We start from the raw sequence: 26196 nt of genomic DNA, 5'->3' as shown, positions 1-26196 counted from the left end.
AGGTTGATCTCATAGTGCTGAGTGTGACAAAGTTTGATTAACTCAGCAGAAATATTTTTAAACACACGAATGGAACATCGTCTCCGCATTGTTGTTTCTGTATGCGGCTAGAACTGAAGGCAGCACAATCTGACATGCAGACTAAAATCAGAACCCTCAGACTAAGTCATGGATTTATTTTGCCCAACACAGCTTGGTTTCACGTTGCACTTAAAGGTTATGACATGCACACACACCAAAAGGCCACACAGGCATGACAAACACACAATCCTTCAGTCAATCCGGTGCCCAAAAATATACTGCAGCCCCAGCAAACAACCATGACTAATTTAAGTCCACAGAGCATCCAAACCGACCTTCAGTTCTCCCGATGCTACTTTGAAGACCAGCTCCACCACAGAGCCGACAGCCAGACGAGCTGCGCTGGATGAATGGACCTCATTCCAAATGGTGTCGCTGTCCACCTGCCAATACACACAAACACACTAACAGTCATGTGTTGTTTATGAGACATTTTTGAAGTGAGCCAAAATATGCAACTTCATACTTCTTTCCATTTATTCATTTATTTATTTGTTTAATAATGGCTGGCACGCTTGATGCCGTCATTTACGATACTTCAGCGGGACAGGAACCGTAAAGCTGTGAGCACATTTGAAATCATTTAGCTTGTGTCATTTCACAGGATCAAAGTCGGTCTGTGAAAGAGCGTCTGCTCTGAGTGAAGAAGCGACAGCGGAGGGCAGGAAAATTTATTTGCAGAGAGAAAACAATAGAGAGCAAAAGTATGAGGCAGTGAGACATATTTAGAAGCTTAACCATACAGTCTACAATCTGCACGTAGCAGGACAGACTTTCTGAACATTTGTTTTGGCCAGAGGGACATGATATTGTAACTTTGTCTTTTAAACAGAACCAGTTTCAGTTATAACAAAATGAAAACACAAAATAATTCATAAAAAAAAACATTATTTACTCACAATCAGTGGCTTATTAATTCTTTCTAACTGACCTGAAATGTTAAATTGATGTGTGATTAACGCATGCACATTCTGATTGTATGACTGCAGCCCAAACCGTAGTTCAGAGAGTAGAAGAAGAAATCACAAAGTGATCAAAGCAATAGATACGGTGTGGAACGCAAGCAGAGTTTCACGTGCTGCCGCAGCAAACAGTTTTATCCCGTGAAAGGGCAGTAATAGGCCCTGTAGTGTCAAAACTGCCAAAAAGTCTCCCAAAGTCCAAAAGAAGCATAAGAAAAGGAAGTCAAAACGTAATTATACAGTCTACTGCAGAAACAAGTGAGCTGAAATAGATGAACAGCGAGTTCCGCTTCAAAGTCCTGACAGATCTCTTGACAAGACCAAAGTTATGGGAATTTTATGTCGACGTGAACCGAGTTATGAACAGAGCAGGGAGCTTTCTGAGCAGCTGATGTTTATAAGAGTAACGCACACCTTTTAAATATCCCAAATAAATATCCTATCGGGGGGAAAAAAGTGCAATTAATCTGAGCTGCAGCGGGTTAACTATGGAAATCATGCGGTGAGATATTTGAATCTGTTGACAGCCCTAATATATTTATTTTATGGAGTGAAAAACAAAATTCCAGATTGATTGTGTGATTGTGTTCGAGTATGCGCAGACACAGGGCAGGCATTCAGTGGTCAAGCCTGATTAATGCTGAGGCACGGCTGGCCTCACAGCCCCAATCACAACAGTACATCCACACACATGCATACAAGTCAAACAGACCACAATATTCTTTGTGATTGATTGTACGCAGGGCCGTGCACAGGATAATATACACACCCTCCATCAGGCATGGCAGATACTGCAGGCAGATGGAGCACATGATAAACAGAGAGAGCAGGAGCTGGCAGAGGAAAAGAAGAAAAGGAAGGTCTGTGTGTCAGCGTGTTTGAACTGTACACACATGTGTGGAGCGGGCCCATGCCAGAGCTCTAGCCAGGCTTTCTGATGGAAACCCGGGGCTCTTCCACTTTGAATATGTTAACTTTAACCTGCCAGTCTGCCCTGTCAGACAGCCGGCCCTTTCATCCGCGCCGATGGCCTTTCAGTCAGTCAACTGGCCGAGTGGAACATTAACCTTCGCCACCCAGTCAGCTCCTCACTCCTCCAACCAGGGGTGTGTTGAGCCAGTGGACAGCTTTTCAGCCAGCCGGCCCACTTTCCCCTTCTCTCCAGTGACGGAACTGATCAAGGCTGGATGATTGCTCCATAATAACATCCACAGAGAAGAAAAGGAGCTCTTTTTAAGTTGTGCCAAGAAAGACTTGAGTCATGAAACAAAACTATGGGCGTTCAGCATAGAGTAAAGACACAATGTATAGAGCCCGTTGTTGATGAGTGACTAATGGAACCGAACTGGAGGAGAGAAAAATGGAGAGTAAGTGGGAGACAGTGTGTAGTAGCTCAGTCAATGACAGCAGGAACGAGCAAATGAAGAGTCAAGTGAGTAAGTGAATGGGAAACTGAATCATATATACAAGTCTGGCTAATGAGCACAAACAGATGCTGCTCTAAAGCAGCATGTGGAGACTGAGTGGTTTATTATTTCCCATGTTGATGTTAGTTTTGCCTCGAGCCAGGAGTGGGACACAAACTAGTCAGGAAAAAGTGAAAGGAGAGCTGTGTGTGTGCGTGTGTGTGTGCGTGTGTGTGTGTGTGTGTGTGTGTGTGTGTGTGTGTGAGGTACAAAAGAGCGGGAACGTGCCGGTATGACGGAATGATGGTTCTCCGCAGGCTGACAGGCTAATTTCAGACCCCCTCCTCTGTGTGCATGTGTGTGTGCGTTATGACTTGTATGTGTGTGTACGACAGGAAGACAACAATTTAGTTCCATTTGCCATTACAAAGAGCAGAAAAGTGCGGTGCGGAGCTCACACTCTTCTCGTTCCCACCGCAGCAGCAGCAGCGGTAACCCCAAAGGAGGGAAGGAAGGGGGGAGAGAGATGGGGGGAGAAAGAAAGATAGCCTGGAAGCATGAGGGATGTGGAAAAGAAGTAGGGATGGAGAAAGTATAGGGCGTCTTTATAACTCCTCAACAATGCAAAGAAAAAGACACACACACGTACAGGTGTAAGAGTCCGATGAGATATCGGTTCAAAAGACAGCACCTCCAACACTAAGCAGCCGTCTAAATCACTGCCTTAGCACACAAACATCCCTAAACACACTGCTATGCACACAAACAAAATCATGCCCCTTGGCGTGCGCACACACACACACACACACACACACACACACACACACACACACACACACACACACACACACACACACTAAGCTCGTAACATCTGGTTATAATTACCAAAGCGGCGGAAAGGCAAGCAACAGCTTTTGTTGCCTCTGGTCCTTGAGGGGCGGTATTTGTGTGCGTGCGTGCAAGTGTGCAGAGATTGTGTGTGCGTGCGTGTTTGTTTGGTGGAACAAGAACAAATGGGACCATTATTTAAGCAGGGGGCAGAGAGAGAGAGAGAGAGAGAGAGTGGGTGAAGGAGAAACTGTTATTATACTACTATTTGATGATTTTGAAAGCAGGCTCAGTTGTTTCATTCCTCAGTCACACGGAGCAGTGCCAGATGGGTATCGATTCGATTAGCATAGTGTTGTGATAAATCACAGCAGTCCATTACGACAATCTTTCCACTGAACACACCAGTGTGGCAATTTCCAAGAAATATCACGCACACAAACTACGAATACTTAATTAGACTGTGAATATTTGTAAAATGACTAAAGAAGGGGAAAAAAAAAAAAAGGGACTTACCCCAATTCCTCCACATGGTAGCCTCACAAACATGGGACTTACTGAGCCTGAAAGAGGAGGAAGTAAATTAAGAAAGAGGGAAAGCATACGAGGTGAAGAGGTAACTTTATGTACTCACAAGCAGGAATGGGTACATGACCCCTAAACCTGAGCGTTTGACTTTCTGACCTTTGCTAACAGTGAGAGTACACAGGGGCATGCTGTAATTGGGCAAGGTGAAGAACAAAACAACCTCACAATCGAGCCTCTCGTCAGACAGAAGCAGGATTTCGGGCCAAAAAATATCAGTTTTGTCGCTTTAAATGGAAAACTATAAATCTACGAACTGAGATTTTTGGCACGTCGGAAAACAGCCGACCGAGTATGACTGGTGTCAAGTGAAAACAACAATTACAATTTTACGTTTTTAACAACACAATCTCATGTTTAAAACTGTACACAAACCCACTGCTTATGTGTATTTATGAGTGTAGCAACGTAACAATGGAAAGGGACAGTGAGATATTTTAATCCAGTACATATTTGGTCAATATTCGGCATTTGCGGTCGCGTGCGCAAAGGGGCTGAGGGAAAGCATGAAGAAGGAGAAAAGAAAGAAGGAGAAAATGAAGACGGGAAGAAAAAGAGAAAGACGAAGAACAAGAAGAAGAAATAAGAAGAAAAGCAAGAAGAAAAAATGAAGAAAGGGAAGAAGAAAAATGAGAGGAAGAAGTCTTCCTCAGGCATGGCTGAGTCTAAGGAACCAAACATGAAAAACATTGAACTTATTTTAATCCGGTGTTGACACCTGAACCAGTGTTAAGCTTCAGGAGTACGACAGCAGACCTCTGAGGCTCAACGGGTGAAACGTGGTCCTCACATTACCAAGTTTAAGGGTCCACGTCTCATTGAGCCAACTACTAACCTGCTAATAATGTGTTCAACAGTGTCTAACCAAAATAACTCCTTCCCTACCACATATATAATATAATCTCTGTCAATACTTTAATCGCTGATAAATTGTCACTTTATATTTTTATAGCAGTTGACATTTTCACGTTCTTCTTCGGCCACACTATCTCTGGTTGTACGCAGTCCCACCTGTTTGCTGAATCTTACTGGAGTATCTGGTAATACTCCTCTGTAAGCAGTAATAATAAGAGGAATTTATGTCTCCACTGGAACGAAAGCTAAGATCACCACTGGGGTTTGCCCCTTTGCTTTGCACATCTACTCACAACTACACACTCGCACACACAGACGGGCTCGGCTACACCTGCACTTCAAGGCCAGACCTAAGTGACTGAGCAGCCTGTGCGACTTTCAGTTTAACAGCTTCAGCGGGTCCTCGCCTTATCGTAACACCTCCAAGACTTTATTAGAGCGGACCTTTTGTTATGACATGGTTAAAGCATTAAAGCAGATTTCTTTAGCAGGTGCTGCAGATTCATGGCGTTAACATACGTGACGGCTTCGTCGGAGACTACAGCCTGCTCAATTTGACAAAGTTACTGAAGGCTTAATGACGGATGTGTACATGTAAAGTGAGGCCGAATGTATCTGTGAGACATGTCAGCACCGCGGTTAGTGTCATTCATTCATATTAGTAAAAAAAAAAATAAATCTTCCACAGTTCTTTTTTTAGACTAAACTAGAGGGAATCTATGCTTGCACATTTGGAATAGATATTGATTTGAATGTGCGTTTGCTCGTGTATGTCTTACAGTCTAGTTTCTGCCTCAGTGGGTTAGTTCCATACAGCAGGACATGCGCTTCAGAGTGAACTGTTTGTAACTCCTCCAGAGAGGCCTTCCTTCCACGGATACACTGAAAACAGAGAAGCATAGAGGAGAAAAAGGAAACAGACATTAGATTAAGTCTCTATAATCGACATCTAAACTGTGAGTAGCCCAGAGTGCTGCGTGAAGGTAGTTACACTAAATCTCACGTTATCTCGTCTTGTAATTACAATGAAATAGTGCATATACAACGTCTCATGTAATCAGGAACTCAGAGACAAGTATTATATAATTTTTTTAGTGTGTTTTAATGGTGAAGTATCAATTGAAAACGGAATAACACTGCCCCCTTCTGGTTGTGTTTACCACCTGCACTTGTAAGGTAAAAATGGATTTTTAAGGGCATTTAAATTAAGACTTTTCAACTGAACAAGTAAACAAACAACACATTACAATGAACACAGATATTGGTAATACATCAATAAATCTCTGGGATGATGCATCTGAAGAAGACTCTTAACATTTTATTCATCTTTCAATAACTGCTTTATTTTTTATTAATTATCCAAATATGCATTCAAACGTTGACAAGGTGTCATTATTATCTGGGACACTGGACACTTAATGGACACTCTTGCACGGAAACATTATTTATTTGTATGTCATTGATAATACACTGACAAAGCCTCACGTCTCCTTTGGTTGAGTCTTATTTTGACGTTACCTCGCATTGCGCCCTGAGGCCCGTTTCCTGCAGCCGGGACCAGATGCTCTGAATGCGGCCAGCGTGCTCTGGATGACTAGTGGTGTTGCCGCACATACACTGGTGCTTCTGCATCAGAGAGTCGTACACTAGGCCTGGAATATGCACACAAAACCATGCACAAATGTGAAAAGCATGCGGGTGAGAAAGCATCATCTGAAAGCAAACGGCTTCAATCAATCCAACTACAATCACAACGCAAGATATGTTGTGATTATCTCATTGTAAACAAAAGATCTTATGTAAAAGGTCCAGAGAAGTGTCGTACTTTATAGAATGAATTACACTCATAATGGTTTATATCGTCAGGGGAGCCGCAGTGCCTAGCAACAGAACTATGTAAATACACGGCTACTGTATGTTGCGTCATCATGCTGTCATTTACAGTGAAAGGTTCCTTTAAACCTGCAATCAGCAAGAAGAAAGCATGTGTCTATATTACTGTCTGGCACTCTGTTCTGTAATTTACTTTGCAGTGAATGCACAAATCAAAAGCAGCATTTCATATATGGCTGTGGTGTGTAAAAGTAATTTAGCAGACCTGTAGTAAATCGAGGCTTGGCTGGAGGCTCAACCATGGGGAAGGAGGCAGAGGCTGGAGAGGACTGAGCCCTGGACAGGGGACGGTGTCCTGCAAAGTTGACTGACAACCCAGCTGCTTCCATGGAGGCTTGGTAGTTCCTCAACTGGTGGATCCGCTGCTGCTCTAATATCAGAGCCTGCTGCTCACACACAGACACACACACACAGACACACACACACACGCACACACACACACACACACACACACACACACACACACACACACACACAGATACAGTATGTAAAATAGTTGGATGCAATATATTTATCATGCCAGAAGATGGCACCAAATAGTTGCACATTCCAAGCTGCTATACTAAACAATGGAAGCTGAATAAATAAAGATACCGTGTTGCACCAGATTTCTGTTATGTATTGATGATGGAGCACCACTTTTTTTTTTGTTTTGTTTTCTTTAAATGACAACCATCACACAAATTCTTAATGTGAGCCTACAGCTGTGAACAGTATGACTTTACCTACTACTATAAAAAGGACATGGGACACTAAATAGAAAACCTCTATAGTCTCAACTTCACATTATGATTTTTTTTCACTATATAATTTCAAAGTAAGCCGCCTCAACCACCGGTTACCAAAAAAGGCAACCGAGTGACCGATCACATATCAGTCCACGTGCATACATGGTCGGATGTGACAGTATCAGATACACGCTTGGAAAGCCTCCGTGCACATCGGAAATGAATATTTCAGTGGTCTTTCCACTCAAAAGACTCTCACCAAGCAGTCTCCTGGTTTTGTTCTGATGGGTGTGTCTGCCTACACTACGGGCGCCATGGCGACAGTGAGAGGAGTGCCTGATTAAATTTGACCGGGCGGACGGCAGGGATGGGCTGGACAGATGAGGACGCGGTGTCCTGACTGTGCACGAGGCCGGCCACAGACTGACTGCTCGCAACGCAGAGATGAAGAATGTGTGCTGTGTGCATCCACAGACGGATGGAGTAAAATCGGTCTGGGTGAATATTTGCATGTGAATCTCCACACAGAGTTATGGTAGGAACTTGCCGGGAGTAATTACATGTACACAACTCATAGCATTAGTGTAGCATGTGTTTTTTTTTAGTGCATTATGCACAACGTGGAAAAGAAATGACCGAATCTGCATCAGTCTGGGAGAAAGACAGATGAAATGACTGTCTCAGTCAGTCACTAGAAGGTCCGTGTGCCACTGATGTCAGGCTGTTTTCATCCATTTACCTCCATTACAAAGTGACTGCATTTGTGTGATTTGTAAATCCTCCGCAATGACTAGTTACTGTCAGTTTGGACCGTTATGAATATACAGCACATAATGAGATCATGTAATACAGTCAAATGTGATGGCACCTTTGGGTGCAATAAAGACTTTTATCATTTTTAATTTATGTTATCTGCATTTTAACTGACTCTAATCTCATGCCCAGTCATTCTTCAATTACCTTTATTAACTCTTTATCTCAGTTCTCCTTTTTTCATTTGTTTCCTCTTTCTTCATCCAAATGTCGCAAAGCACCATTTGGATTTTATTATGGGCCATGTTTCAACCCATACAGAGAAAAAAAAAAAAAATCTCTTCATGCAGCTGTCCAATTAGAGCCATTTTGTTGTTTACAGTTTCAACTCCACGGTAATCAGATACCATGGATTACTACGTTATTACTCTTCTGTTTATCGCCCCATAAATCCCACTCAAAACATTTGACTGACCATGCAGATCCGTCCCAGGGCATGAGCATTTGCCACCACAGCTTCCCGGCTGGTTTCCTTTTACATCTGCCCCCTCTTCTACTACAACTCCCCTCTGCGCCTTTCCTTCGCCTGCTCCCCACCCCTCACTCTTACCTGTTTAAACACAAAGTCCTGCTCAGCCTGCCTCTCCCTCTCTTCCTGCTCCTGGGGATCTGGAGGCTCTTGCTTGATGACAACCCCCCGTAGCAACCCCGCATCCTGCGCAGAAGTGGAGGAGGATGACGACGAGGACGAGGAGAGTGCCTGGTGCTCCCTGAGCTCCTCTTCTGTCTCTTCTGGGTGACTCTGGTGCTGCCTGGCCGGCCCCGAGGCACTGGAGCCCGCAGCCGAGACCTGATCACCCGGCTTTGACATGATCTGGTGGATGAAAAGAAGAGGTCAGGTCAGATGTCTGACAAGGCATCGCTGTAATTAGGGGGTCTGATCTTCACGGTGTCGTGTGCGCTCACATTAACACGGAGCGCTTTCAAATAAACGTCAGGCTGAGATAAAGGTGGTAATTGCTGCAGTAATAATGCAGCGCTATTAATAATAACAGAATCCTGTCAGGACAAAAGGACAGGTTTAGCTTTAACAGCATGAGAGGAGTAAAGTCTGGGTTACAACTTAAAATCCATCACGGTCAAAACTGTTTGAGAACAAGACAACTTTTAACTGATTGTTGGCCCATTTAGGATGTTTTCCATTCCAAAAATAGATGAGTAATCTGTCTGGGTATAAACACAATGTAAAAGACCTTAAGGTTAAACAAGCAAAATCTAACATTAGCCAGGCCCTCTTACTTTTTGCACACATGGAGATAAACCTGCTCTGTACTCTGGACTCAAACTAGCTGGTCCTTTATTTGTTCAAAGCACCAAGATAGAAAACAGACTTTTCAAAACGAAAAACTATTTGTAATTCATATCGCTCGCCATGCTCGAGCCTGCAAGAGAAAAGGCAAACTGAGCAGAGGGCATGAGGGAGGAAGAGTGGAAGAACTGTGGAGGGGTTATTGTAGTAATCTTGTTGTGGCAGCTGTCCCTGTCCATGTCGTCAAAGACCTCAGCCTTGATGTGCAGGTCATGATTGGACTGGACCACTGTTTGTGCATGGAACACACACACAAATATGCACGGACAGACACATACACACACCCACGTACACACACTTGGCTGGCATATTGCCCAGGGAACGGTCCATTGACGTCAGAGAGCAGGCTCTTGCCTCATCCTAGTCCCTCTTCTCCAAACAAACTCAAAACACTCATCCACTCCTGCTGCACTGATTCTCACTCGTCCTCTCCTTCTTGTTTTTCTCTCTTTCAGTCTTTCAACCCTTCCTTTTTAACAGAGGAAATAGTTGCTGGGATATGAACCATACGGGGGACAGGCACTAAATAAGCCTGTTAAATCAGCTGGAAGATGGAGAGCGCGGGAGGTGGAAAGGGGAGGTGGTTGTATACACAAACACTTGACACTAGTTGACTCTATGTATCTATCTCTCAAACTTCAACAACAATATAATGTGAGTGAGTATACCGCAAAATTGTCTTAGCTGTCTCAGGTAATTAATGGCAGGCAGCAGGCTCAGGCTGGAAGTATTTCAAGATTCTTTCATTGCTGGCAATATCTCTGACTGTTAAAGCCAAAATCTGAAAGGGCCCCATTTCACTGCTGCCTGCTGCTTGACTGAAACATTTGAACGAGGAGGACTGCAGTTGAATCTTGTTTCAAGTGTTAGATATTAAAGGACAGGGTAAAAAATGAAACTGAAGATAATATTTACAAAGTAAACTATAGTTAAAAGTAGCACTACACTTGTAGGAATTGCATCTACTTCCTTGTGTCAAACACAAAGAGTATGTTAGATTTTGAGAACTTGACTTGAAGCAAGCAACATTACTTTGGTCTCGTTTTAAATTTGCTCTTGAGTGAGTTCTTTAAAGGGGTAAAACAAACAATGACTAGCCTGGGAAAATATGTTACTCTAAGAACGGGACAACTGGAGTTACAAAAGCCCAGACTGCTACATGGTACATGTTACAACGAGAAAGCATCCAATCCATTTTAGTAATAGATCAGTTTTATTCAGCACGTTAGCAGTATCTGGGGTGGAAGTCAGCACCTCCAAGTGTGAGACCACAGTGATCCGCAAGTTTAACCATGTCGGGGTCTTGTTTACAAGTGATAGTAAAATGGGGCACGACATAGACAATCAGGCTGGTGTGGTGCCAGCAGTAATAAAATAGTTGGACGTGACCACCTTTGGTGGAGAATAGAGAATGGAGAATAGGGAACTGTGGAATAACCTGATTAGTCAGCTGCCAATGCAACCCAACTTTGGATAAGAGGACGAAAGTGGATAGTTGCACTGACATCAGCCAGAGCAGCCACAGTAACACGCCTTTAGGTGGAATATCTAAAATTAGCTTATCCATATGACTTGGGTATATTGTGGACTTGATTTAATGTCACAAAGCTCCTTTAAGACGCCGTCTAGCCTTTTGTTGAAAGAGGCCATTAGCATATGAACAGAACCTTTGTAGTTCCTCCCTGTTGTTAAGGTAATTCCTTGTAGAAGAACTTCTGTTGTTCTAGGTCACAAACCTGTACAGCAGTGATTAAGTCCCCATCATTTTTTTCAGCTTTTGGTGGCATGATGTTACTCTTCCTTGAACTGAAAAGCAAGGCCTCAGTATTTTGACTGTTCCAGCAGGTGAGAGTCCAGTAACTTTGGAATAGAAGTCCCCCACAGTAGGATAGAGATTGACATTAACCCAGATTAATTTTCTAGGGGAGATATCACAGAGGTTTATTTTGATTTTAGTTGGACTGTCTTAAATCCAAGCACTCAGGACGCCGTGCCAGACAGGAGGACACTATTCAGAGGCATTCATTCAATCCATTCACTGATTGCCAAATCTTTATTACATGTCCTGATAAGATCTTCGGGTGTAAGCGGTGTGAGGTTTAGTGCCTAATGTGTTACCAAGTGATATTTAAAGTATTGGGCTTGAAATGACAGATTCCATTTTTCACTGTTCAATAATATGAAATGCATGAAAGTAGTACCGAGTGTCTCCTGGTTCAAGTTAACCGAATGACCACCATTTTATACACAGTAATTTTCTTAAGATAACTTCATCTTGTCATGGTAGTTAACACTGTGGGCATCTTCTGAAAAACTGACTTGGTTCCTTTTGTTTTAAATAGAATTAAAATGACTATTATTGTCCATGGGCCATGGGTTGGTTTGAGGAGCTTACAGAGGTAGTTATCCTGCTGATGCGGAGGTTTACACATGTGGTTCGCATTTATAGACATTATAAACATTTGTGGCTGAAGTATATTACAGCAAGAATTGTTTGAGAAAGTGCCAAAGTACATTTCCATGTTTTCTGTGATCACATCTGAGTTTTTTCCTCTAACTTAACACTAACATGGGTGTGGTCAAAACAGACAGACAAATCACAGATGTTTGAAGATTTCTGCATTAAGTATTGCGGATTGTGAAGTATCTGGTGCAGATCCAGCTGAATATCTGAGAGGTCAGAGCATGTGTAATATGAAGTGCCCGTTATTGATTTTGCACAATGTTCCTTCATGATAAATGGTGATGATACTATTCAGGCTGGGAATAATAAATCACACAGCTACAACCCAAAGCAATATAAATGCAATCTTGTGATAACATATTATGACTTTTTTGACTTTTTTGGTTTTTTTAAAATGCCACGCAAAAGTAATTTTATGTCTATTTTAAAAGAGCATTAACACAGCTGTCAATGTTATATAAAAAATGACCTGGTTTAACATTAGAGCTTGACTAATTACATGGACGCACAACAGTAGTCCACAAGCAAAGCGAGTCACGAACGGCCCGACAACACAGCATAATGGAGAGTAATCCTCTGAGAATTACAGCACAAACATACACAGAGACACACACACAGACACACCAATGCATACAAAAACAATCATCTCCTTCTCTACAATGACTTTATAATGTCAAAACACCCAGCATCACCTTGCACACATACACACACTTCCACAGAGAGTCAATGAGTCACATTTCCTGTGTGTACATATATGGAGGCAGCTTCCTCTAGTGCACAGTTGCCAGGGTGACAGGAAGAAGTAGGGACACAATGAGCGCAGACAAGAAAAACTGGCTAAAAGACGTGCTGATTGCAGCCTGATTCATCCTGCTCTTGGAGAAAAGACAGGATTCACAGGAATTAACCGAATCAGTGTCATATAGATGGACAAATACTCCTACAACTCACACACTCACGCTCACACACACACACACAGCTGTTGCTTCTTATACGCCACACATGCACATGTGGAGATACCTTGTTGATGATGTGCTGTTGCTGCTGCTGCTGGAACAGTTGCTTGTGCTTTTCCAGGAACTGCTGGTGCTGCTGCTGGACCACCAACTGCTGCAGGGCCTGGGCCTGTCCACACTGCTGCTGAGGCAGAGGGGCCGACTGGGTTCTCCCCAGGGGACGGTGGCCCCGTACAAGCTTGGACACGGAGGGTGATGGCAGTGGTAGGCCACCCAGCCCAACTATAGAAAAAATATAACAAAAACAGAAAGTCGTCATAAGCATTTTGAATAAGCTGGGTACACAAAGTCCTAATGAAATAAGGCGTATTTTACGTCATTTTATCTCCTAAGACACATTAACTTTAGACTGTTTGTGTGTTCCTTTTCACTTCCAAGTAGTTTTAACAATTACTCTGTAGAAGTGGCCTTCTATAATCCCTTGTATTGTATGTTTTGTGCAGCAGTTCTCCTAGAATCCCTGTAATTATGTTGAGGAGAGCAAAATTACTGAAAGGGATGTTTTGAAACATCAAAACGTGTGTTAACTGATTCAAAATTACTGTAATCACATCAACCAGTAAGAATATAAAGCATGCATTAAATATACTGTAGTTACTACACTCAAGTATTTGTACAGTTCTAATGTTGAGGCTCAGCATTTCAGCACATTTTCACATCTGAATTAAACTGCCATGCCTCAAATTTACTCTTAGTAGCTTTACACCAGCGTAGAAGGTCACTGGAAAAAAATACCACCTGTATAAAGTTCAAACTCAAATCACTTAAATGAAATCACTGACTAGCACCAGCTTTGTATCTTCCCTGCCTTGTAACTGTTCCTATGCCTGTTTCTGTGTACATACACCACAAACACAAAAGACTACGTGATAACAGCAATTTGCAGCATAGTATTCTGGAACTGGATTCTTCTGGCGGCCCACACAGCGTCAGTAATTTAAACACCAGCCAGTGACCGGCTGCGGCGGCTACTGACCCATAGGACTGTGGCTCTGCTCCAGCAGCACCATGTGTTGGAGGAGGGGGTTGTGACCTGCCGTGCCCCCTCCAGCACCATCTCTCTCCAGCGCTGAAGATGCCAAGTAAGGGGGCAGGTGGGCAGTGGGCAGGAAAGGAGGGGTCAGTGGAATGCCCTGCTGTAACGCAGGCAGTGCCAGATGACTCTCACCATCTTGATGTCCTGAAACCACCTGCAAGGAGACGGATTGAGACGCGAGGGTGAGGCGAGTAAAGAGGCGGGCCGAAGCAGAGAGAGGCAGACAGTCGGCAGAGTCAAACGAGGCAGAAAACAGTGAGATGGTGAAAGATGGAAAGACACACGGAAAATGTGCTGATGTCAAAAAATCACAGATGGGACAAAATCCACTAATGGACCTCAAACTCCATGTGGCTACCCAAAATGAAAACTCAATGATTGCTTGATTACTCAATTATTACTCTCTGCAGAAAAAAAAACTGAATGTTATCAGTTAGTTTACATGTATTCCAATACCCTCTGTGATCCAAGTTTGGTCCATGTTTTGCAAAGTAAAGACTCTTCATGAGTGATGTTACATTTAACCATAATATAATATTGCATATTAAGTGTACTCACAGTGCTAGCAGGACCCGTGGCTGGCAGTCCCAGGGTGATGTTAGGCAGAGAGGGTGACGTATAGAGAGACAGCTGGCTAAGAGAGCCTTCTCTTGCAGCCAACCTCTGAAGCAGAGCGGCCTGCGGACACACATCCACATAAGAGTCGATGCTTGCACACAGAACACACTATTACATACATCTATTCAACTGCCCGTACTTCTCTCTCAACCACACACACACAAACACACACAAGACAGACTGAGATTGAGGGCTCCATTAAAATAAACTGATATCTGACATCCTGAAGTCCTCTGGTCACCTGCGTTAGGGTTAGGGTTACATACATGCTTCATTCACACATGGGCAGCCATGCTGTTTACCTCTCCTGGGCTGGTGGAGACCGTGACCCCATTCTCATTGGGGATGTTACTGGAGCTGTTGTTGGGGGAACTGGGACCTGAGCCTGGGGCACTGTTGCATACTGACTCTGGAATAGACATAAAACACAGGACATTACACAACACATTACATGTTTTCTGATTTACATCTAACCAAGACAAGAGAGCTTTCTGTAGTAAAACGAGTGTGACCATCTATTTCAATGGTGTGTATATTTATAGACAATTGAAAGACAATAAATAAACTATATATTTGGACAAAGATGAAGATAACTATTTATTTTATGTTACATGACAAGATTTGAAGCAACACGGGTACAAACTGTGGTTCCAGGTGGAGTATATTTTTCACATGATTATTGCATACTTGATGATGATGCCACCTTCAAACAACAAATAAAATCCCAGACCAAGAGTACCCACCAGCCACGTCCATGGAACGCTTCTTGGCAGTAGTGATGGGTCCGTCTTTCCTGCGGAGCAGAGGGCTGCTGCGACGCTCTGTCACCTTCTGCTTTAGCCTTGAGCGAAGCTTTAGGTTGGGCTCAGAAGCTGACGAGACACAGACATCACCAGTGATTTCATTGTACGCCAACATGAGAGCTGAGCAATTTAGACTTTCTGTTAATTTGAACGAAAAAGAAAAATAGACGAAATCCATTTGTGCTTGTTCCAACTCATTTACCACATGTGTAGCAGATAACTAAGTGGATAGATCTGAGCAGCGCCGGGGTTAATTTTTTTTGATTTCCTACCGAGCCCGTGATTCTAAAAATACTTGAGTGTTACAGCCACAATTAGAAATGAATTTAAAATCGCAGAGTAGCTCTAAGCCGTTATTCTGGTAGATGGTAGGGTCACACAAGTGCAAGCTTGTTTGTTGGCATGTAGTGGTGCTAACAAGCTTGTCCCTACAGGCCACACTGTATGCACTGGCCGGCGGATTCAAGAGCTGGGGTTAGCCATCATCATGTGACAGTGGGAAAGAGTGCAAAACCAGAGGAATCTGCCAGCTGGCAGCTTTCTTGACCCGATGCTTAATGATGCTGCCTCCATGCTCTGCTAATGAACACTGCTTGTTTCCAGACACTTCCAATTACAAAATAACAAAAACAGCAAATATGTGTGTCTGTGTGTTTGTATACTTATGACGTTGAATGTGTGGTTCTATATATATGTATATATATATAAATATATATCAATATAAAAATGTAAAGGACCTGCAAACAGATCCTCCTGTCCTGGATTGCTCGTGCGCTGTGGAGGTGCATTAGCATGTGTCACATGAGTGCAAGAATGAGAAGAGGCAAACATAGAAGGACAGGCTCTGACGTTTTCTGGACTGGTCTTGCGTCGGGTGTCTCTGTGCCAGACTGTACCAAACACAGGCAGTTTTATCCACTCCTCTACTGGCTTCCTTCCGTCCGTTCAATTAGTTAAAGCTGGATGGTTGACCAACAGCTGACCCCGTGCTCGTCCCATGACCTTGTATCAAAGAGGCCATGCTACGTTCAAAAGCCTCACAGACGGAGGTGGGAGTTGTTGGTACAGCCAAGTAGACGCAATTAATTCTTCTTTGTGTATTTTTTGTTTACTCCATATTAGAAGATGTATTCTGGGTCAACACAAACCCTCTGGCCCCTGGAATGCCTATCGCAACGGGGTAGAGGATGAAGTTTAATGCACTTCAAAGAGGCTCAAGCTCTCACTGTAGCTCCTCATCAGCGGAGGAGATATTGTCAATATGCAGCGCCTAAGTACTTTTTCAAATGCACTCTTGACTTTAAAGGGAACAATGTTGCTGAACTTATCACAGTCAATTATTTAAAAAAGACCTTCTTCTAAGTGGAGGGCACTCTTTCAAAGTATTTGTTAAAAGGGGTGGGTCAGGAGAAAAAGCCCTGCATTAGTTAGCTGGAGAGGACGCAGGAAGAAATGCAGAGTGCATCAAATTTTAATTTTCGTCTGTTGCGTGCTCAATTGTAATAGATTGACCAAAATCTAATTTTCTCTATTACAATTAACATATCGTTTTACCGACGCAGCACATGGAAGCACAGCAGATAGGCACATTATATGAACAGCAGCATGAACATGCAACAAAATCTGATATTCTATGCTGAAACCTTTGCCATCAAAAAGTAGACCAGAGTACCGCATGCAGTTTTTACAAAGTCAATTAGGTGTCACAGGAAACTTTCCCTCCACTGTGAGGAACAACCTGGGCAACCGAGGTGATAGGAACTGTGGACAATCTGGTAGGAGCCAGGAAAGGAGAAACGAGGCCATCAGAGATAGAGGCAGGGGCGTTCAAGGTTGTTTGCGCGTCCTGAGTGATTACAAAACGGACAAATGAAAGGAGTGGTTGGAGAAAGAGGCAAGCTAAGTAGAAATTGGAGATTAGAGGGGCGGTGGGAGGACAGCAAAGGAGACAGAGAAGGAGTCTGGAGCAGGAGGGGTGTACTTTACTGGGCACCGGTCGCCATGCGGGTGTTCACCTCAGGACGCAGTGACTTTGAAGGGTGTTAATGCCGACTGGGCAAAAGCGCACCAGCCTGCACACGTGCGAACACACTCGCTGCAGAGGGCCCAGACTGGTTTTACTGCTGATGCTGGCATTTTACTGCAGCCCTTACTCCCTCCTTCACCTCCATCCATCCCGTCCTCTTCTCTCGCCTCCTCTAATTCCCCACGTCTCGCTTTTCTCTGGAATTACTGCCTCTGCCCTTCACTGCTGTGTCTTTATGTGCAGACTTCAAGTAGCCATTCTCCAATGGGTAACTGTCCTACTTTGTGAAATTTATGACCTAAAAAAGCATTTCTAAAACAGTTACTTAACTTCTCATCCTTTGTTGTCAGGACACAAGAGCAGACACCATCGTGTGTTTTATGTGATTCCGTAGTGGTAATGATGAGCTTGACACTTGGTCTACAGCTCACTCCTGGGTGATAAAATCTCCTTTGTGTGTATTTTATTACATTACATTTTAATTGTGTTATATGACCAAAACTTGTCAATCTTGGAATCTGGCTTTAAATTACACACCTCATAAGAAATATCGATGCTTAGCGGCTTTAGTGATTCTCTCTATGTGATTTACTCACATAAAGCTGCTCAAGACAAAAAAAAACAAAACAAGATCTCTCAGTGATCTGCTCTTATACTTCAAGATGGCCATTAAAACTAAACAAAATCCAGATTAAACATCTGCATAAGTGGTACTCAGTATTTCCATAGGGACTTTCCACACGAACTCATCAACATAGCTTCCAAGAAACATCTCATGTGGATGATACATTAGAGAAATAGATGGGATGGACATGAGCAGAGTGATGGACCAGGAAGGAGTTGGCCAATTTGAACATGAAATCAAAGGGATCAGTTCAAACTTGACTGCATTTCAGCCAAATTTCTGTGTAAATTACATATTTTACGCACTCAATCTTATCAGAACCTAAAGCTGGGCATGTTTCAACTGGTAGAGAGAAATAAAATACCTCTCCACTCAATCGGATAGCCCTTTGATGAATCAGAAACATCTCACGGTTTAACAAAAAAAAAAGTAAAAAAGCAACTACTATGTCGTCGTACAAACAATAGGATTTTCAACAGAGTATATACCAAGTGGTTCCACTTTCCACTGCAAATATGTTGCGGGTTGGGGATGTCGAGTTGGCTTTTCAGCTAACTAAAATACGGGCGTTCTTAAATTTGACATTTGACATTTTAGTGCGCCTACAAAAAAGATATATCACAGAGCCGGTTGACAGTTCCTCTCTGATAGTTACTGTACAAACATGAGGCCTTCACGGGGTTTTAAATCCCGTGGGTGGGTTTTACGTTGCACATATCAAACTGAAACTGAAAACGTACCAGAACAACCGGTAAGTGTCACTAGTAGACCCAATGTAAATTCCAGCGCAAACAATCTATACAAAAATCAGCCTGTGTGTGGGATCAAAACTAGCAAGATGATTCCAAATAAGTGACTGATGGTTTTAAATGTAGGACGTGAGGGAGACTTTCATGTTGAGAGTCGACACGTTCGCTTTTTTCCGCACTGAGGCAGAGATTTGCCACCTTGCCAAAAGTTCTCCGCATCAAATGCGATGGCCAAACTGTAATGATCTTAAAAGTATGAAAGTGTAGCTGTTGTCCAGTGCAAAGTGTGCTCCAGGAATGTCTGTGTGTGATAGTGCGTGAAACAGTGAGGGAGACCGAGGGTCAGCATGACAAGTCTGCCTCTGTCATGAAGGCCTTACGGACTTCCTGCCACAGCATTCAAAGTAGCCCTCTGTGTTCTGAGAGCCATCCTCACAAGGCCTCTCGGACATGGACAATGAACCCTGTTGTAATAAACTGTACGCCTCAACATGCTAGACAGAAAAAGAACTTTTAACGCGGATTTATAATTTGCACGGGTGTGTGAGCAAAATGTAGCAAAAACGTCATGTGTGACGGCTCCAGTCGTCAGAGGAGTGCGCAACTGTGGCGACTACTGTCACGCGTTTCCTCTCGAACAGAGTTCCTATCTGTCAGCGAGGCTAATCTGATCTATGTCTGCTCACTATTGACACAACAGTTCCTCAACAGCTGTGTGCGCCTGTGTGCAGTCAGCATTCTCTGCGCCTCTCCTCTCCTCAGACTAAGACTCAGACAATGGCCAAAAAAGACATGTCACAGTCTTCACATATGCACTGTGACGTGTGTTTAACAAGCTGCTTGTTAAGGTCTGCCTCAGTGAGAGCTGTCATTCGTCAGCAGTGGATATTTCTCAGAAGAAAATTCCTGAATTACACCTAAGTGTCACAGTGAATGTGCGTGCCAGGAAATAAATATCATTCCTGCCTTCAGCTCATAGCGGGTGGGCAAGAGTGCAGAGTACACAGAGTTTGGCCTCCAGCTGTGAAAGCAGCCAGAGATACCGCCAAAGCAGCTGCTGACACTAAGTGAATAATCACAACTTGGCCATACGAAATGTGGACAGATGGACATAGTCTGGTGCGTCTAAAAGGCAGAAACTGCAGTTTTCCGTGCCTTCTAGGACATTTCACAAAAGTATTAAAGAGTAACATTGTTGGACATAATGTAATCCCTGTGAAAGAAGCTGTGGGATGATATATGTGTCATAAATTCTATACTAAAAGCTGACCATAAGTAAGTGATTCATTTCAGTTTCAAATCCTTAACTACTTCCACGTTACTGACTGTAGAGTCTCAGAGCTGTTTAGGATCAATCCCCTCCTTAAGACTTTTAATTTCCTGGCAACTTGTTTGGCATTTCCATTTCTACACTTAGGCTTTTTAGATTAAATAAAAACAATATCATGTGTCATGTTAGTGGATGAACTTTGCGTCCCACTGGATATAGCCAGATTAGCTGTTTCCCTCTTTAGGCTAACTGGCTCTTGACTTCATATTAATCGCATATTTTCATCAATCTCAAACATTCCTTTAACTTATTGTGAAAGATCACAACATGGAAAACGATTTTCCACTAACCCCAACTCTCATTTACATAAAAATGGTTGAAAAGAAAGACTTTATGAAATAACTTTTGAGATCTTTAGAATATTTCAGGAGCTCCTATTAATCCTCCCATGGCTGACTCCTGGTTCCTGACTGGGAAACCTAATAAGCCAATTATACTTGCAGTTTCTAAAGCAGGAAAAAAGGAGATTAGTGCGCTATTCTCAAGGGGCAAAGAGGAGGAGGAATGCGGATGTCAGAATGAGTTGTACGTCAGCAAGGCCTTTCAGTCCGTACCTGTTTTGCGTAGAGGGAAGTCGTCCTTTGAGTCATATGTGCCCAGCAGTTGATGGTTGTAAGCTGACAACGCTGTTTGGGGAGGGGAGCTCTGGTCCAAAGAGCTATGCTGGGTTTTTCTACAAAAAGACAATGAAGAAGGCAATTAACCACTTTGACCCGAGAGCCCCCTTACAAGCTTTCATATAACGTGAAAGTTGCGCAAGTCAGTCCAAGCGAGGTCTGGCTCCAACACTGTGCTTGACTGTTCATACACAGACACAAGAGGAAGTGAAAAAGCTGGCTCCTATCTTCCTCTCCAAGGTCAAAAATGCAGCCGAGTCTGGACAACAATGTGCGTGGAATGAGGAAAGAGGCAAATAACAGAGAAATCCTAAAATTTAAAGCCTTCTTTGTCTTTATCACTTTGAGACAGGAAAGAGATTGAGGTCTGGTTTGCTGCATGAAGAAGCATAAAGACAAAGTGAGAGATGCAAGATGACTAGAAAGAACGGAGGAGAATATCAACAGGTAGAAGAAAGGGTGAGGAGACTACAGAAATGAGAAACGGTGGATATAGATCCACTGGCAGCGCAGTCCTCAGATTGTTCTCTCTCCTGTCTCGGTTGAAATGCTTGACTGCTTAAAGCCTCTTCAAATATTTAAAGCGGAGGAGATGTGCCATTGTCTTTTTTTTTTTTTTTATTCTCCCTCTGCCCACTTCAAACATACGCGCACGCCACGGCACACCTCAAAGAGAGCCAGCTGTCAATCACCCACGGCAAACACCGGCAGAAGAAAGCCTCACCGCCTCAATATTTTCTCTGCGCTTTAGCTCAGAGGGGGCTAGTGTTGATGTTGGAAACTTGACGTGCGCACAAAAGCACATCAGTGACAGACGCCCACACCACAGGGGTTCATAACAGCGCAAGGGTTTGCCATGTTTGCAAAACCGGGATGAGGAGAGACTTTTTACGTCGCTCATCGCCGTTCGATTAAGTTGCTGCCTTTTGTTATCTAAGCAAAAAATGAAATTGCCAAACTCGGAGAAATATCAAAGAGTTGTAAACGTATGAAAAACGATACATGCCGCCTCATATCTGATAGTGGTGAAAACAAAAGTGGAGTAATACACAGAAGATACTGATCTAGAGTTATTTCAGACGTAAGACTTTTAAGTCATGCAGCTGCGTTTAAAGACGGTTACTGTGTGGTGACGCAAAGAATACAGGAGTGTGGTTTTTATGTGAAATGCACACCTATCGGTTATGCTTTTGTGTTTGTAACCACAAATAAATTCTCAGCTCATAATTTAACAGACAAATAATCAGACCAACCATCTATTCCTGTATAAAAAAAAACTATTTGGCATTCATGTACTAGTCTAAAATTGGATTATAGAGTAAAATACACTTGGTTTTTGCTACACTCCTGGTCACGTGAGGTTCTGTAGTGGTGGGCGGTGACACTCACCCATACCAGTAGCGTGGGTCGCTGGGCAGACAGTGGTTTAGGTTTCGCTGAGCCAGGGCTTTCTTCTTGTTCAGGACAAACTCCTGAAGTCGCATCTTTACCTCTGTACTGGCAACTGCACCTACACGGAGACACAGAGGCCAGGAAAACAGTGAGCGTAGGTGAATGTACCAAAATTCTTCTCTTTTCACGCACAAACGCACACACACAGCCCTTTGGCCCCGCACGATAACACATCTTTCGGTGTTTAATGAGAATTTTGGGCCTCGGGTTCAATTTGTGACACTAACAGAAGATTATAACAATATCCACCCGCACTGCAAATAATAGGGTCCTGTCTGCAACAAGCAGCGCGCGCCATTATGCATCGTTTTCACCGAAATCCCACAGAGACGACATCCGCGCTCTGTAACTCGCCTCGTAGACGCACATCAGGAGTTTCACTCAGCTCCTGGTCTCTCCTCAATTATCACCCTCATTTCACAGCTACAAACATATTGTCCAGGGAGGTGAGTGAGCGGGAGGGAGAAACCAAGACTGAAAAAAAAAAATAAAAAATAGGTGTTTTCAAAAAAAAAAAAAAAAAAATGGAAAAACAGTGGAGGTGTGTTTTTATTAGACCGTGACAGTGGGGGTGATAACAGGTGATGTGTTGAGCTTGTGACAAGAAGAAGTGGTAAATGTGGAATGTGGAAGTGGCAGCAGCTAATAGATGTTCTCTAAATCATGGTGCAGCCGAGAGTGCTGACATCCCAATATGTCTGCTTTGCCGCGGAAGCAAATTGGCTTTTATGAGACTGCCTTCTTTGCAATTTAGTGCAGTAGTTAACAAAGCATCCCCTGTTTACTGCCTCAAACTGTAGGCTCACTTTGCCGAGTGCAGAATGGCAACAACAAGTATGAATAGAAATACTATTTTCAATGTATGGAATGTAAGTGTTAGCCATATCCAAAATACGACGCACCAGTCAAAGGTTTGGACAAACCTTCTCTTATGGAAATTTGTAGTTTAGGTTCTTCAATGTAGCTGCATTTCTCTTTGGTGACAGCGTTGCACACTCTTGGCATCGACAGAATGCCAAGAGTGTGCAAAGGTCAGATAATTGTGGATGGTAGGTCACCCTGTTCATTCTTGGCAGTCTCCTAATCAGCTTCATGAGGCCACTATGGAATGGTTCTCCAACAATCTACATGGAGTTCCCAAAGGTGTCGAGCACCTGTTGGCTGCCTTGAGTTGAGTCCAACTCAACCAAAACCATCTGAGACGAGTATATGTCAACATACCTCCTGGGTATGTCAGGGCTATTTAAGCAAGGAAAGGGATGACGTGTTTTGCGTCAGATGACCTGACCTTCACAATCACCTGGACTGAACCAAGATGAGACAGTTTGGGATGCGTTGGACCACAGAGCAAAGGCAAAGAATATGACGAGAGTTCAACACCTCTGGGAACTCGGTCAAGACTGTTAGAAAAACAATTCCAGATGAAAACTGACGGAGAATAGCAAGATTGTTCAAAGCTGTCGTGGATGCAAAGGATGGCTACTTTGAATAATTAATTCATTCTGTTATCAATTTGCTGTAACCACTTGTCCTCTGGAGACCATCCCATCTGTCATTGTGTGAGAAGCAAGGTACACCCTGGACAGGTCTTAGGCCATTCACACACACATGTACGCCCAATTAAGAATCACCAGTTAACCTAATCAGCATGTTTTTGGAGAGTCAGAGGAAGCTGTAGTACCTGGAGATAGCCCACTTTTTAACACTATTCCTTCATTGTTTTGATGTCTTCAGTTTTAATCTGCAATATATAACATGTTAAAAATCTAGAGAAAACCCACTGAAAGAGAAGTCCAAACCTGAGACTGGTTCTGTTTACTATTTCTACCATGAAAATATGTGCATATACCCACTGACATGATGACAGGGTGAATCCTTCCCAGTTCCCACAATATAAGACCAATTGAAGTAGCACAGAAAGCGGGTGAAAAAAACATTTTTAGTAACGTGTAGGGGCAAACTCACTTTTATACTCACAAGCCGAGCCAAAGTCAAGCCTTTAATGCCGCCTTCCATTTATGTACTATAAAATAATTACAGGAACAAGAAAAGCAATTTGCTTGGCACTGCTGAAATAAATGCCACTAACATTCGCCTCTGCCAGAAAAATACGCAACTGTATTAAAGCTCTTTTCAGTATCAGTATCAGCAGAGTCAGTCCAAGTAAGAGCACTCTGCAGCTAGGTCAACATTACGTGCTAATTAATTCAGATTAACTTTGGTTGCGTTGGTTTTGTCTGTTAGTAAGTCGATTATTTGATGAGATTTGGGAACGATTTTGCACAAATAAAGAGACAAATGTGTTTGGAAGAGGAAAACATGAAGGACTGTAAAACCATTAACCCGGCCTTGGCCGCCTTATTCTGATATTCCCTGCGGTGAATGTGTGAGGTCAGGTTGTTCTAAACTACATTTGCTGTGATGGAGGGGTTAGAAGAGCCAAGTCTCATGTGTTAATATGACGTTTGTGTCTCAGTGCAGGTACAAAAGATGTTGGCAGCATACAGGAGAGTGGGTATATGCACGATCGAGCGTGATGGCTTTATTTTGAGTTCACTGGAGTACAAAAACATTAGATTTGAGAGTTATTATATTTTATTCTGTGTTTTTCAGATGTCAGAAACCCTGGTGGCATTCGTTTACTCTATGACAACAACTGCTCTGTATTTCCTTGATAATATGCTGCTCACTGTCTTTAAAAAAAAAAAAAAGAAAAAAAAAATGTCTCTAGCAGTTTCTACTTACTCTCTTGTCCCCTCTCCTTGTTTTTGAGCTGCTGGAGTTTGTGTTCCCGCTGCTGCTTCTCCAGCTGCTGCTCGTGACGTTGTTGCTCAATCTTCCTGTGATGCTCCAACAGCTCTTGTTGGTGCTTGAGCGCCAGCATGTCTTGTTGGTGCTAGCGGAGAGAAGAGGCCGAGGACATTGAGGGAGACAAACGGGACAAAGCAGACACAGGACGTGGATTAAGGATGCTGCACAATAAACAAGCAAACATCGACGCTGAAACATGCTGTCTGGACGAGGCGTAGCCGCAGCACTTTAAACATCACATCAGGGGGCTCGAGTGTTGAAGCGGTGAGTGAGCAGATTGGAGCACACGCATTAGAGTTATTTTCAGTTTGAGGCGATCTTCCTCGCTGACTGGTTTTGCGGTCGTGGTAACACCAGAGTGAGGCTTTTTAGACCTGCATTAACACAAGGTTTACTGGGGCAAGGTTCCCATGGAGATAACCAACCGGCCAAAAACTTGCCTCCAGGTCAAATAACGGTACACCATGCCCAATTAAATGCACATATCAACTTGTTTTTCTTCTTTCCTCCACAAGGTGGAAAGGAATCTTTGTTTTTTTTTTTAAGATTTCAAAAATCCCTTTATTGACCAATTACAGGGAAACAAATAATTCCAATAACCATCACTACAAAATAAAACAAGGATCCTTTTTTTCCTCTAAATTAGCATAAATTAGAAAAAAATGAAACCAAACTTGTCAACTTTTCAACACAGTATGTAAGAAGTTAGCAACCAACCCTTTCCAAAAGAACATAAAATATCCCCAACAGCCCATTTGTCACTGCAGACGTGTATATCGTCTACCATCCTATAACAGGAGCGCTCCACCCAGAACAGAAGCCGTAACAGTCCCTCCAGAACCAGCACCGGCTGCCAGAAAGACAGATAGTTCACGAGTGTACGGAAACTCTTCTTGTAGGGACATAAATAAACAAATGAAAAGAAAAAAAGAAACTTCCCCAAGACCCTGAAACTGTCGTTTTAAAAAACGCAGTCAGTGGAGGACACGGAACAAATAAATGTACCAAAGTTTCATTCAGTCAACAGAAAAATACACTCCTCCTCCAGCTTTGGATCAAGGTGTGCTCTGTATCTGTCTGTAGCTACTGCCCCATGTGCAACCCACCCCTGGAGGTCTGCTGTCAGCTCTAACACGAGAGACTTGTACAGAGGCCGCCAGCTGCCTTTCAGGGAAACGTTGGTGCCAAA

General features: G+C 43.1%; 1 protein-coding gene across 3 annotated transcripts in view; it reads right to left on the bottom strand.

The window, feature by feature from the left end:
* The window catches only part of hdac4 (histone deacetylase 4), a 124087-nt gene that overhangs the window by 26410 nt on the left and 71481 nt on the right, over positions 1-26196 (bottom strand). For all 3 annotated transcript variants that reach the window (XM_047600382.1, XM_047600383.1, XM_047600381.1), the window contains 14 exons: positions 24942-25092; positions 22134-22254; positions 20682-20800; positions 15338-15466; positions 14897-15003; positions 14535-14654; positions 13917-14130; positions 12945-13162; positions 8702-8965; positions 6816-6996; positions 6236-6369; positions 5497-5599; positions 3794-3840; positions 357-464 (listed from right to left, as the gene is read on the bottom strand). In XM_047600382.1, the coding sequence (XP_047456338.1) occupies positions 357-464; positions 3794-3840; positions 5497-5599; positions 6236-6369; positions 6816-6996; positions 8702-8965; positions 12945-13162; positions 13917-14130; positions 14535-14654; positions 14897-15003; positions 15338-15466; positions 20682-20800; positions 22134-22254; positions 24942-25092 (2016 nt within the window). The remainder of the gene's footprint in view (positions 1-356; positions 465-3793; positions 3841-5496; positions 5600-6235; positions 6370-6815; positions 6997-8701; positions 8966-12944; positions 13163-13916; positions 14131-14534; positions 14655-14896; positions 15004-15337; positions 15467-20681; positions 20801-22133; positions 22255-24941; positions 25093-26196) is intronic.

Source organism: Mugil cephalus, chromosome 12, assembly GCF_022458985.1.
Source record: "Mugil cephalus isolate CIBA_MC_2020 chromosome 12, CIBA_Mcephalus_1.1, whole genome shotgun sequence".
In the NCBI taxonomy this organism is placed as follows: domain Eukaryota; kingdom Metazoa; phylum Chordata; class Actinopteri; order Mugiliformes; family Mugilidae; genus Mugil; species Mugil cephalus.
This window is presented reverse-complemented; position numbering and strand designations above follow the sequence as displayed.